This window comes from Loxodonta africana, chromosome 9, assembly GCF_030014295.1.
Source record: "Loxodonta africana isolate mLoxAfr1 chromosome 9, mLoxAfr1.hap2, whole genome shotgun sequence".
Taxonomy (NCBI): Eukaryota; Metazoa; Chordata; class Mammalia; order Proboscidea; family Elephantidae; genus Loxodonta; species Loxodonta africana.
The window spans coordinates 39,388,896-39,403,774 of NC_087350.1; the positions used below are offsets into that span (position 1 = coordinate 39,388,896).

Below are 14,879 nucleotides of genomic sequence, written 5' to 3' on the forward strand. Positions count from 1 at the left end.
GGGAGCCAATGTTGAGTTTTAAAAGGAAGGTATTAGGAGCAATCGGTAATTAGTAATCACCGGATTGCACAGCTTTATGTTATCCCTGGAAAGTAGGAGAGTTGGAAGGGTCACCGTCGTGCCTGACTCAGGTCATATTCCAGATCATGCTTGGGAACACTCATCCATTTTCAGCAAACTTCTTTGTATCTCTTCTGTGAACCAGATACAGTAGCAAATGCACAAATGGAGTCTCTCTGCTGTCTTCACTGAGGTAGCATCCAAGGAGGTGAACTATCCTAGCTGACACCTGAAGGGTATGACTCGTACTGGAGAGAATACCCATATGAGAATACTGGAGAGAGAGGTTGCTAGTGGGGAGCAAGTTACTTCTCTCCAGGCAGGGAGGTCCAGGCAGTTGAAGACGCTGACAAGTCCTGGGGCACAACGTTTATGGAGTTGAGCTCTAGAAAATCAGCTGACTCAAGGTGTCTTTGATAAAGTTATCCAGAAGATTGGTTGTGTGGAGAATTCCTATGGGCCAGAGCATCATTGGTGTTCTCTGTGAGCTCTCAAAATGGGACAACTGCCTTGCTTCTATCCCTGGAACTTGCCAGATTCCAGTGGGGTAGGCCCTCAAGACTTTATAAGGGGTTATAGTTGCCAGCTGTGTCTCTGGCCCTGCAGGCACACAGTGTGATACACTCTCATGTTTGTACACTTTCCCCAGGCTCCAGCAGCCTGGGTGTCAGTTGTTACAAAGGGACAAGGATGTCTCATGGACACTGGTCTTTGACTTGCTGTTTTTGCTAAATGAGTTCTATTATAGCCGCATGGTTAGAAAATGAGTCCTGGGCATTTTTTTTTTTTTTTTTTTTGCCAGTACTCAGCCTCTTGTGTAGGCTTTAGGTGTTCGTTGGGTGAGGGGAACTGGGGATCTCCGAAATGGAAATGGCTCCTTGGAGCCATAATGCATGTGTACAAATAAACTGAGAAATCATTAAAAAAAAAGTTGCTTCCAGTGAAGATGTTTGGGAAGACTTTAAAGATGAAGGAGCAATTGCCTGAATCTTATAAGTGGAAAGAACAAATCTGTCTTGGAAGAAGTACAGCCAGAATGTTCCTCGGAAGGGAGCATGGCGAGACTTCGTCTCACGCACTTTGGACGTATTATCAGGAGGGACCCGTCCCTGGAGAAGGACATCATGCTTGGTAAAGTAGAGAGGGTCAGCAAAAAAGATGAACACCCTCAATGAGATGGACTGACACAGTGACTACCATAATGGGCTCAGGCATAACAGTGATTGTGAGGATGGCACAGGACCTAGAATAGCATTTTGTTCTGTTATGCATAGAGTCACTATGAGTTGAAACTGACTCGAAGGCACCGAACAACAACATCTTGGTCGGTGGAAAAGTAGAAAAATATTCTGGTAAAGAATAAACATGAGCAAAGGCACAGAAATGAGGGATTGTCTAAAGGCAAGCTTTTTATTTGTACTATAAGGTAGAAAATCTGTTAATGTCCTATCTCTTGCCCTGTGCTTGTGTCAGATTTATTCTGTGCTTGGCAACTTCTACCTGAGTGTCATATGTTCTTATTAAGATCCTTTGGGGGTGGTATTACAATTCTAGCAGTGAGTTGAAATAGAACAAGAGATTTGGGAATCTATAACCTTCAAAATTATGAAAGGATAGTTTACTGAAGTGATATATATACCATTATGGCCAATGGTGCCCTCTCCTTGTGAGGGCAGGGGGCTATATATTTTGATTTTTTTTGTTTGTTTCTGTTTATTATATGTATAGAGTTGTGCAGCCATCATCACAATCTAATGTTAGAACATTTCCATCACCCCCAAAAAGAAATCTTATGCCTATTTGACATATTCCCCATTCCCATTCCAGCTCCAAATAACTGCTAATCTACTTTCTATCTCTGTAGTTTTACCTTTTCTGGGTATTTCATATAAATGGAATCATACAATATGTAAACAATTAATGCTTGTTTTTAACACAGTGTAAGAGCATTTCTCTTTTTCTCCCCAGTAAGACTTGTGAACACGATAGCAGCCAGTGTGATTTCTAAACCTGTAACAGATGCACAGATATAGCCTCTCCATCTGTTCACGCCGCCTTCTAGGAAAAACTTTTTTCTCTTATTCTTTCTCTTTTTCTGAGAAAATGATACATTGAGCTTAAGAGATAGCAACCCCTAAGCAGGTGGATGGCTCCTGGCAAAGGCTAGCGTGAGGATGAGTGGCAGGAGGAATGCTGGGTGGGGGCTTAGGGCTGCTAATCCTAACATCCACCTCTCAGATGTCTTTGCTCTCTGTAGGCTCCAGCAGGGATACACTGACAGAAAGATTCCCCCCATGTTAAGGTGTGGTTTAAGGGAGCTATGTTTTCATCCTTTTGTCATTAGTATCTGCAGAGTAACTTGCCCGTGGTTAGCAATTAGTACAATTTTGCTGAATTGTGTTTACGTTAACTTTTTTCCCCTAAATTTTATTTAGTTTGTTGTTGTTGACAATGTACACAGCAAAACACACACTAAATTCAGCAGTTTCTATGTGTATCATTTACTGGCATTGATTATATTCTTCGAGCTGTGCAGCCATTCTTACCCTCCTTTTCTGAGTTCTTTCCTCATTAACGTAAACTCACTGCCGCCTAAGATTCCTATCTAACCTTTTGATTTGCTGTTGTCAATTTGATCCCATATAGACAGCTCTTTAAAAAAGCACAGTGCTCACAGCAGACCTTTTTTACTAGTTAAGCTAAACTATTGTTTGGTTTTAAGATGACTTTGGAGGATATTTTTGTTTTACTGTTTAAAGATTACCTCAGGGCAATAACTTCAGGGGTTCATCCACCCTCCATGGCTCCAGAAAGTCTAGAGGCCATGAAAATTTGAAATTCTGTTCTGTGTTTCTTTCCGCTTTGATCAGGATTCTTCTATGGAATCTGATAAAAATGTTTAGTCATGGTAGCCAGGCACCACCCTGTTCTTCTAGTCTCACTGCAAAGGGAGCAGTTCAAAGGGGGCAGCTGTTGGTGGTGTTTATGTTAACTTCTGATTTGTGACTCAGTGAGGTGCTGGATTTTAGACACAGAGCAATTCCCGTTAATGCATCATTTTCTTTTTTGTTTTTTGGTTTAGGCGTTTCTTTTTCAGGCTTCCGGGTGGAGGTTGTGGATGGAGTGATACTTCATTTGTTGGATGATGTTAGCAGCTGGAAACCTGGAGACCAGATTGTGGTCGCAAGCACAGACTATTCTATGTACCAAGCCGAGGAGTTCACGCTTCTCCCCTGTCCCGAGTGCAGCCATTTTCAGGTCAAAGTCAAAGGTATCAGACTGCTGAGTGCTTCTTGGGAAACACGCATTCTTTTCTCTAAGTTTGATTCTTGGAATACCTCTTGCCCTCCAAGCATCGTCATCATCAGCTTAATACTAAAGGTCTTAGAATGTAGAGTGCGTTGAACTCTACATTCCAGAGAATACCTGATAAAAGTAGTTACTGGGCAACAGTTTTGTTGTTAGTAATGTATAGCAGCCAAAACCTTGTTCCTGTACCTCAGTTTCTTTATTAAAAAAATAAAGTCTGAGGAGTTGATGGACCGATTGTCCAACGTCCTTTCCAGCTTCTTACTTAATAGTTTTTCACTATCAAATAATAGTAAACCAACTATCAAATAGATTCACTTTTTAAAGAATTCTTCTTAACTCAAAAAGTTCCATGGCTTTGGAGTGCCTACTTGCTTGGCAAAAAGCAGATCTCACTAATATTTAAGATGCAACCAAAAAGGTATTTTCATGAAATAAATTTCCTAGCTATGAATCGGAATCGACTCGATGGCACTGGGTTTTTTGTTTTATCCTAATGTTGAGTAATATGTTTTTTTGAATGGGAGAGCAATACACAATGTAATTCTGTACTTTACACTGTGTTCAGAAAGCATTATCTGCCAGACCCTTAGTCTGAGTCTGGCACTAGGCAAAGCCTGTTCAGGCATTGCCTTAATTATGACATTCATTGTTCATTTCACTCCGTACATTGCTTTCTTTGCTTCTGTACTTAAGATTGCGTACGTTTATGAGACAAAACAAAAAGAGCTTACAGTTGGCAGTGCAAATCCACCATGCATTCCTTGGAAACCTTATGAGGCAGTTGGACTTTGCCCTGTAGGGTTGCTATGAGTCGGAATCAATGCCACGGCAACAGGTTTTTTTTTTTTTTTTTTAATTCAGTAAGTGGTCACTTGATGGGTAATTTAGAGCTTTGAAGTGTAAGGGAAAATTTTCTCCTTTGGAATAAAAAAAAAAATTTACTCAGTTGGCACTTTTGCTCAGTGTTTTGTTTAGTGTTGTACTTTTCCTTCTTGATAATACTGGACATAAGCAAAAAAAGATACCATCTGGCATTCTTTTTGGAAATTCCCACTCCTGTTAACGAGTCTACATGGCAATGAGTCTTTACGATCTCAATTCCTATGATTTATTTGTGTTTTTTTCCTTTCTGAGTTTATCATATGAGCATCAGAGAAAAGCTCATTTTTAAAATGCTTCTAAACTTCCAATGAAAGTGGGAATTTAAAAGAATACATAATGCATTAAAGTAAGAAGAGTTGGGAAAGAAAAGAGAATAACTTCTGTACTGCTGATGTTCAAATGGAGATTACTTTAGCGTTGAAATAGAAGCAAAAACAACTTTAGGCCCTGAAAAAAAAAATTTTTTTTTTTTTTTTTATCATCATCTACGGAGCCTTGGTGGCGCAGTGGTTAAAACCTGGGTGTTGATCAAAAGCTCAGCCGTTCAAACCATCTAAGGTACAATAATTAAGAAAAAAAAGGAAATTGGATTAGTAATTTAAAAATCTTCCCATAAAGAAAAGCCCTTGGCCCAGGTGAATTCATTTGTGAATTCTTTCAAATATTTTAAAAAGAAATAATACCAATTTTCCACAAAATTCCGGAAAACGGACAAAGTGGGAACACTTCCTAACTCATTCAATGAGGCCAGTATTACTCCGATATCAAAGCTAGGTAAAGACATCACACAAAAAAGAAAACTACCGACCAACATTCCTCAAACGGAATCCAGCAGTATATTAAAAGGGCAATTCACCATGGCTGTTATGGATTGAATTGTGGCCCTCAAAGACATGTTTTGTAAATCCTAACCCCGATACCTGTATATATAACCCCATTTTGGACTAGAATTTTCTTTGTTACGTTAATGAGGTCATATCAGTTACAGTGGGTCTTAAACCAATCACTTGAAATATAAAAGAGCAGATTAGGCAGAGAACCAAGGAAGCACAGATGTGGGAAAATAAATGCCATGCCACATGAAGATGGCCAAGGAACTGAGGAAAAAAAGGTGAAAAGAAACAAGGACCTTCCCCCAGAGCCAGCAGAGAGAGAGGGTCTTCCCCTAGAGCCAGGATCCTGAACATGGATTTCTAGCCTCCTAAACTGTGAGAAAATAAATTTCTGTTCATTAAAGGAAAAAAAAAGTTCAGCAGTTTGGATCCACCAGCTGCTCCTTGAAAACCCAATGGAGCATTTCTACTCGCCCTATGGGGTCGCTATGAGTTGGAAACGACTTGATGGCAACAGGTTATCATCATCTAAAAAGCCATTTGTTTTTCTGGATTTACTATGCATTTGGGTCCTCATATGCCCTCAGGGAAGTAGACTATAGACAGGAGCTGGGAGAGATAGTCTAGATTATTAGGCAGATATCAGCTGATTGTAGGTATCCAGGGATATTTCCAGCATTGGTGGGGCAATTGTAGTGAGTGCTCAGGTGTCAGATGGGATGGGTGTTGGGACTAGATAATCTTTAAAATCCCTGTTCCCTGGCATTCTGTGATTCTGAGGCTTTAGAGAATGGTGCTAAACCCCCAAACCAAACCAATTGCTGCCAAGTCGACTCAGACTCATAGCGACTCTATAGGATAGAATAGAGCTGCCTTATAGGGTTTCAAAGGCTGTAATCTCTACGGAAGCAGACTGCCACATTTTTCTGCCATGGAGCGACTAGTAGGTTTGCTCTACTGATCTTTGGGTTAGCAGCCAAGTGCTTTAACTGCACCACCAGGGCTCCTTCGAGAATCACACTAAAAAACAAATTGTTCATCAGTCTTAGGGGTTATAGAATGAAGGGTAATGTCTTTGAAGTTAAGTTTCACATTGTCTTTGTTCCAATATTCTTTTTCCCTTGCTCACATCAACCAGAAACACCTCAGTTCCTGCACATGGGAGAGATTGTAGATGGTGTAGACATGAGAGCCGAGGTTGGAATTCTGACCCGGAATGTTGTGATTCGAGGAGAAATGGAGGACGCATGCTATGCCGAAAACCAGTGCCAATTCTTTGATTTTGATACCTTTGGGGGACATGTCATGGTATGTAAAATCCTGGTTGCTAAATACATGCTTGAAGAAACATTCAAGTTTTGGAATGAGATGTATATAGATATGAAAAAAAAAGAAACTTTATTTCTTTATCCAAATGATAATCAGGTGATTTTAGATCATTAGAAGAGAATGTTGTGTCTTAACTCTAGTTGACCTGGACTTCTAGTTAAACCATTAAGAGTGGTGTCATGAAGAATTAAATCAATGCATTGGGAAGAACCGCAGAGACAAAAAGTCGATGATCCTTGGTATCCATGTCTGTACTATCTGAAGAAATCAACTGGGATTATTGATGGGGGAGCAGTATAGTAACACGCACGTACAAAATATTTTTCTGTAAAATTATTTTTGTATGCAGATTTTATATCTCTATTTTTCAACAAGTACGTATTGAGTGCTTACTATGTGGTGGGCGGTGCTGTGTGTACCAATTGATTAGACTCCAGGGCTGCGTGGTGCCTACATGTGTTTTAAAATCAGTTTTTGTTTGCTGAATAGGCAATGGTTTTTAGCAGCATTTTTCTTGCACTAATTTCTGCACTGTTGGTCAGTGTTATTCCTTTGTTTTTAATAATATGATTTTTAGCATGCTTAACCTTGGGATCACAAAGGAAATGAAAAAAGAAGCAGACAAGATTTATATACTAATTAAAACACTGAGGGAGCATTGAGAAGTAACTGCTCATCAAATTGTGGTGGAGGATATAGAAGTGATTGGAAAAGATCAAAATATTGGAATAAATCAAAGCACGTATACAGAAATAATTTCTGTGGTTTTGCTGGCTGTATTTCCTTTTATTCTGAATTGGTGGCTATTTTTATGGCTTTTTAAAACATTCGCTGTGTAAAGTGAAATTGTTAAAGTATTTGTTAAATTATTCACTAGAGCCCAGGAAAATGAGATTCTAAAGAAATAAATGTTTTAACATGTATTCCTCTTCAGATGTTCATATTAAATATATATATATATATATATATAAACCCAACCCTTTGCCATCCAGTCAATTTCTACTCATAGCGACCATATATATATCAAATAGATATATATGTAAATTTTCATTTAAAATAATTTTTGCTACTTTCTTTTTCTGGAAACTATCAGTTTGATTTCAGTTACCTTGTTTTGTAGATCAGGAAAAATTTTACTTCAGTCCATCTTTCTTATGTGGAATTGGAACACATGGGTCAGCAACACCTGGGCCGGTATCCAGTGCACTTTCACCTGTGTGGCGATGTGGATTATAAAGGAGGGTACAGACATGCAACATTCGTGGATGGCCTGTCCATTCATCACAGCTTCTCAAGATGCGTCACTGTGCACGGAACCAGTGGCTTGCTGGTAAGTAGCCTCATGATATATCGATGCACGTTATTAGAACAGTTGACTCTCTTTCAGCCTCATGACTGGTCAATTTTAGCTAAACAAACTGCTCCCCCACATGCTTTCCTCTCTCCTCCTTTACTGAGAATTCTACTGGTTTTCTGTCTGAAGGAAGCCTACATTTTTAGCTCTCCAGATTGCCCTCTTAAGTGATAAATGATTCCTGGCATTTGACTTTGCTCTTTCTGCTAAGATGAGAACTACTTTTTGCATTTGTACCAAGCATGCTATGCTGAATAGCACTTGTCGCTTAAATCACAATCAATGTTGTTACCAAGACATTATATGCTTGTATCTCTGCAGATAAAAGACACCATTGGATTTGACACACTGGGTCATTGTTTCTTTTTGGAAGATGGTGTTGAACAGAGAAATACTTTGTTCCACAATCTTGGGCTCCTCACCAAGCCCGGCACTCTTCTCCCCACCGACAGGAATAACTCCATGTGCACCGCCATGCGTGATAAAGTCTTTGGAAATTACGTCCCTGTGCCTGCCACTGACTGTATGTGAGTAACCGTCAGAGAGATATAGCCATGTGTCATGGTCAAGACTTTTGACCTCTGGGGAAGATATTTTGGGGGAAGTGTATAGTGGGCAGGATTTTTCATGTAAGAATGTTTAAATCACCTTAAAAAAAATGCCTTGCAGGGCGGTTTCAACTTTCTGGATTGCTCATCCCAACAATAATCTGATTAATAATGCAGCTGCTGGCTCACAGGTAAATAAGATTAAAGTGCTTTCAGATTTTTTGCATCACTCATGTTTATAAATTCTCTGATTTATGTGGATGGAATGTAAGGATGACTCCTGTGATGTGTGCCAATGTAGCCCGAGTGTGGCGTGGTTTTCCGGTTCTCCTGGTTTAGTTGAGAGCCGGATATGGTTGAGATGGTTTTTCTATTTCTGGTGAATCACTCGTGCCAATTAGTGTCTGAATATAGTCTGACAGGTACTACACGGAGCAGATGCGGATTGTCTCTGTGGCTACCATGCCATTTCCGGAGTGGAATTTTAGTGTATTATGTAACCTTTCTGGCTTCTCATACTTTAGTCGCGTGTGGCCGAGTAGCTTTTTTTATGTAACCTTTCTGGCTTCTCATACTTTAGTCACGTGTGGCCGAGTAGCTAGTCATCTCGGTTTCTAGTGTTGGTGAACAAAGAAAACTTTGCCTTTTCTTTATGTGAATGGATTATTCAGTAAAAAACAGCGACAGTTGTCACTCTGGTCAAGGGGCATGCACATCCGTTTGCTAAAAGCAGGGATCATATCCACTTGGGAATTTCATCTCCTTGGTTAAGCAGCTTAACTCTACTTGTTGTTGTTAGTTGTCGTCAAGTTAATTCTGGCTTACGGTGGTCCCATGTGTGCAGAGTAGAACTGCTCCATAGGATTTTCAAGGCTGTGACCTTTCCGGAGCAGATCCCTAGGCCTATGTTCCACGGCACCTCTGGGTGGGTTCAAACCAACAACCTTTCAGCTAGTAGTCAAGCATTTAACCTTTTGTGCTACTACGTGCCTTGAATTGTTTAAGACTCTGTCTCTCTCACTTGCATACACAAACAAAGTGGAGAATTCAAGGGGGTAAGTGAGCTATTTTTGGATGACAGAAATATCCCTCAGATAAGCTTGGAGAAATCTACATTTAATATTAATGTGATTTAAAACTGCTGATTAATAATAAAGCCAATCTCTAGATACTGTACAATTAAGATTGTGTCTGTGTTGAAAATGACAGTCCAGAAATGTGAACTTTGCAGCGATATGTAAATATCCGTTTGTATTTTTACATCACAGCTATTAAAAATTTTTTTAAAGGGAAAAAAATACCTGGCTTGTTTCCTAGGATGCAATAAAAGATTAGTCAAAGGAAATATTTGAGATCACTTTGCTTCTTGGAAGGGTGGTTGAACTTCTATGATTGTCCTCAAACCCATGAAACATAAACTATAGGTCCTTGTCAGTGAAAGATTCTTATTTGACAAGGCAGAGACCTGGACATATAATCAATTCAGATTTTCACTCATGCATTTTTCATCAAATATTTGATGAGCCCATATAAGGTTTACACTCAGAGTGTGCACTGGAAGGTGAATTTTTGGGTAAAGATGAGCCCAGGGGTTGATAAATGCAGTCTGTTAAAAAGTATTATTTTCTAATCTACAAGTGAGCAGCTAGGGCAGGGATTTCTTTCAGCTGTTTAGAGAAGTCCTGGGTTGAAGGCCAAATCAAATTGCAAATAGTTTGTGAAAATGTGAGGCCAGGTCACATAGACTCTTCTTGAGGCTCATGGCTTGCTCGTGAGAAAAGAAGAAAGCTGGTCTCTAACTTCTCGTCTCGTCTGTGTTCTTCCTTTTTATTTTGTGAGGTATTTCTTTTTTCTTTAGAAAAACCATTCCAGAAAAGTTAATATTTTGGCAGGATTTTTCCTCCCAAAGTAAATCAGACTCTTTCTTTATTGTACTTTTCCACTGCCTTTTACAAAGCTGCCTTTACCTGTCTTGACACCACAGTGTGTTTAACAGGAAACAGCTGTTACTCCTGCATCCCGCCTCCTCCATCCCCAAATGCCATCCAGTCCCAGGAGGCTTCTCTGCCTCAGCTTCCAGGGCTACGGTACCGAGCCTTCTTGTCAACTTCCAAGAGTTCTTCTGCTGAGTTGTCTGTTTTATACCTAAAAGAGTTGAGGTGCCAAACACATTGTTTAGACTAGTTTGTTATTAAGATCCATCTATATACTTTTATAATGGGAAAATGTTAAATACTGTGTACATTTTGATGTGTAGGTATATATGCTTTCCACAAGTCATTTCTTTTTTATGTTTTCAAAGGACTTTATTCATCACAACTAATATAGTACTTATTGTTGTGGTTGTTGTTAGTTGCTGTTGACTCAATTTCAACTCATGGCGACCCCATGTGTGCAGAGTAGAAGTGCTCCATAGGGTTTTCAAGGCTGTGACCGATCAGAAGTAGATTGCCAGGACTTTATTCTGAGGCGCCTCCCAGTGTGTCTGAACTGCTAAACTTTCAGCTAGTAGTCAAGTGCTTAATGATTTGCTCTACCATATGATTTTTAATTTGGATATGTAATGTTGTTATTTTGTGCTGTTGAGTTGATTCAGACTCATAGCAACCCTATAGGGCAGAGTAGAACTGTCCCATAGGATTTCCTAGCCTCTAATCTTTATGGGGAGCCCTCGTGGCACAGTGGTTAAGTGCTTGACTGCTAACTGAAAGGTCAATGTTTCGAACCCACCAGCCGCTCTGTGGGAGAAAAGACCTAGCGACCTGCTTCTGTAAAGGTAAAAACAAAAAACAAACAAACAAAAAAAACTCGTTACCGTTAAGTCAGTTTCAACTCATAGCGATTGTATAGGACAGGGTAGAACTGCCCCATAGAGTTTCCAAGGAGTGCCTCGTGGATTTGAACTGCTGATGTTTTGGGTGGCAGCGGTAGGTCTTAACCACTATGGTGCCAGGGTTTCACTGTCAAGGTTACAGACTAGGAAACCTTATGGGGCAGTTCTGCCCTGTCACATGGGGTTGCTGTGAGTTGGAATGAATTCGACAGCACACGACAACAACAATCTTTATGGAAGCAGATTACCAGCTCTTTTCTACTGTAGAGCCACTGGTGGGTTCCAACTGCTGACCTTCTGGTTATCAGCCAAGTGTTTAACCATTTCACCACCAGGGCTCTTTTTTGTATGTGTAATAAATAGTACTTATTGCATATATTATATTTTAATGAGATCTGTGTGTTTTCTGCTAGACTGTGAATTCCTTGAGAATAGCCTTACTGTGAACCTACACATAAACCAGTACCAGTTGCCCTGAGGTCGGTTCAGACTCATGTTGACACCATGTGTAGTACTGTGTTCCGTAGGCTTTTCAGTGGCTGATTTTTTACAAGTAGATTGCCAAACCTTTTTCTGAGGCACCTCTGGTTGGACTTAAACCTTCAACCTTTCACTCAACCATTTGCACCACTCAAAGACTCCACTTGGCACGTATCAGGCGCTAAAGAAATGTTTGCTGACTTTTAAACTTAAGCCTTTAAATTGTCCTTTTATACTGTATGTGTTAAGCTTTAGCCTGTCTAATGAAAGTTGCATCATGTTGTCCTTCACATTGAGCTGATGTTTAATTAAATAAAAAAAAAAAAAAAGAAGAAGAATTAAGAAAATTTATTTCTGTTTTCAGTCTCATTTTGAGTGTCAAAAAATGTTTAAATTTTGCTGCTGCTCCTATTGAAGTTGTAATACTGAAATTGAACGGGCAAGTTCCAGACTGAGACAGCATCCTGATTCATGCATGTGGTGATTTTTTTTTTTTCTTTGGCAAAAATTTGCCTCAGGACAGGAAGGGCATTGGAGTTATTTGAAAGAAGTCAGTGAACTCCGCATGTTGGCGGAATAGTTGTTTAATAGGCATGACTCATCTCTTGATCAGATTTGAGGTAAACAGAAAAAACCATTCTGCTTAAAGGCTGTGCTATCCTGGCCACATTGAAGGCTTGCTTGTTTCTAACTTCTGCAAAACTTTTTAAGGATGATAGTGATGGGAAGCTTATTTTGAAAATAAGTTTTGGTATTAGCCAACTGTTTCTCTTCTCCAATCCTTTAGCAATATTGCTTTTCAAAAAAAAGCGGGGGACATGATATAACTGCTTTGAGTGTGCCAGATGTAGACACAACTTTTTATAGGGATTCTTAACTTGAAACAATAAACACTTAATGTCAAAGACATTAAACCTGATTGTGAAGCAGTAAGTTTATAAGGATGTTTCGTGGAGTGGCTTTATAAAATATGATTCTTAAATTCAATTATAGGATGCTGGAATCTGGTATTTATTCCACAAGGAACCTACTGGAGAATCCAGTGGATTGCAGCTCTTAGCAAAACCAGAACTCACACCACTAGGTATATTTTATAACAACAGAGTCCATTCAAGTTTTAAGGTAGGTGCTTGCATTTAAAAAAAATAGTGATTGCTAAATACAATTCACAGGGTAAAGGATGAACTATTGTGATTACAGCTGAGAAATGTCAGTTTTTGGTAGAAGTTGTCATGAAAGAAAGTAATTTGTGATTAAAAAAAGCAGACACCCAACCCTCTGTGCTCATGAGGCTTATCCAGCGTTCCACTTCTTCACATACATGAATATGCACCAACACACATGTGCATGCTTTCTGAATAATTATGTAATGGACTTGACCCCTGGGTTCTCATTCTCCTCTTGTTTCTACCCTCCCTCCTTGTCTCTCACCTTCTTTCCAAGCTTTCATATCGTTACATGTTTCTAGGGGGTAGATGATTACACATTAGAGGGTAAACTTCTAGGGGTTAAGATGCATACTTGATCTCTCTTCTCTTGATCACAGTGGCTGCAGAGTGTTATTAATAATGATATTATTAATATTAATTTAGTATAATTAATATTAAATATTAATAATAATTATGTAATAAGGCTGTCATCTTTACAGAAGCGGACTGCCACATCTTTCTTCTATGGAGTGGCTGGTGGGTTTGAACTGGTGACCTTTCAGTTAGCAGCCAAGTGCTTAACCACTGTGCCACCAGAGCTCCTCACGGCCACTTAGGAGCTCCAATTTCCATGATTCCCCCCCGCCCCGCCATGAGATCAGATCCACATCAAAGTTTAATTAATAGCTTCCACTTTTGATACTCAGAGGGACCAAGAAAACCAAACCCATTGCTGTCAAGTCGATTCTGACTCACAGCAACCCTACCGGACAGAGTGGAACTGCCCTATAGGGTTTCCAGGTTGCCACTGGTGGAACTGAACTGCTGACCTTTTGGTTAACAGCTGAGCTCTTAACCACTATACCACCAGGGCTCCAGAGGATCTTTTAAAAACCTAATGTGTTCTAATTTGAAGAGCTTAGAATCACTTGTTGAAGACTTGAGACATAAAATCAATTTTTCTTTACACAGAGAGTTGTGAGGTGATTTTTATGAGCTGAATAGTTGATTAAGGCTAATAATTATTTAAAGTAGCATTTCACAGTAGAAATCCTTAAAATTGCCCAATTATAAGAGGTATAATTATTATAATTAATTTGGTGTTTAATGCCATATACCATGATGCCACTTGGTAATCTATTAATTATAAGAATATTAAATTTAAATAATGAGAGTGGGGGATTAGGTTTTAAACTTAGAAATGACTGTACAAAGTGACACTTTATAGCCAAAGGAAATTGAGCTGTTGGACTCCTAGGAAAAGTAGCCTGCTATCTGTAGATCACTTGTAAATAAACACACACACACACGTGTGTGTGTCTGTGTGTTTGCATATCCCATCCCAAATAAACATTATGGTTCATCACCATGGCACATTTGAGACACAGGAGTTGCACAGTGATTCAGGGGTTTCTAAATCATTTGTCCCAACTGTTCCATTTTATCCTTAAAAGTTACATCTGAGTTTCTCATCAGCCAAATAAGCTAATATAAACCAAATAAGGGTTTAAAGTAACTCTTGATTGTATTGTCATTTTGTAAAGAGAACAGACAAAACCACCTGCTCAAACTGGAATTAGAAATTAAAATTAAATTAATTAAAAAAATGTGTATACACACACATCAGTATCAGACACTGTTGAGTGACTGGATGAGTGCTCCCATGGTTTTTCCTTCCATATCTTCCTGCAAAATGTCTGTCGCCGCACTTCTAATTCTCTTTTTTCCTCTCCGTTCAATCCTTTGTCTCCCCATCCTTGCTCCTCTCTTGTTAGTTCATTAGAGTTCTGCCTAACCACTTTTTCTTCTCCCAATGCAGGCTCCCAATTTTACTGTATGTGTAAACACACATACACACCTGTGCATGCATGCACACATGTGTGTGCACACACACACACTGGCCCCTGTGGCTTTAGTTGCTAATGACCCCCAAATCTGTATTTAGTCCAGGTTGGCCACGTTTATCCAGCTGCCTACCAAGTACCATTTGGATTTCTCATAGGCACATAAATAAAACATGCTTAAAATGAAAACCCTTATTTTTACTCTCAGAACTCTTCCTGTATTTCTGTTTCAGTGAATGAAGCCAATAGATACCTT

General features: G+C 39.4%; 1 protein-coding gene across 2 annotated transcripts in view; it reads left to right on the forward strand.

Annotated features, from left to right (window-relative positions):
* Positions 1–14,879, forward strand: part of CEMIP2 (cell migration inducing hyaluronidase 2) — an 86,968-nt gene that overhangs the window by 32,862 nt on the left and 39,227 nt on the right. For both annotated transcript variants that reach the window (XM_003407399.4, XM_023544750.2), the window contains exons 6-11: positions 3,143–3,331; positions 6,226–6,395; positions 7,537–7,746; positions 8,092–8,297; positions 8,440–8,509; positions 12,625–12,753. In XM_003407399.4, the coding sequence (XP_003407447.1) occupies positions 3,143–3,331; positions 6,226–6,395; positions 7,537–7,746; positions 8,092–8,297; positions 8,440–8,509; positions 12,625–12,753 (974 nt within the window). The remainder of the gene's footprint in view (positions 1–3,142; positions 3,332–6,225; positions 6,396–7,536; positions 7,747–8,091; positions 8,298–8,439; positions 8,510–12,624; positions 12,754–14,879) is intronic.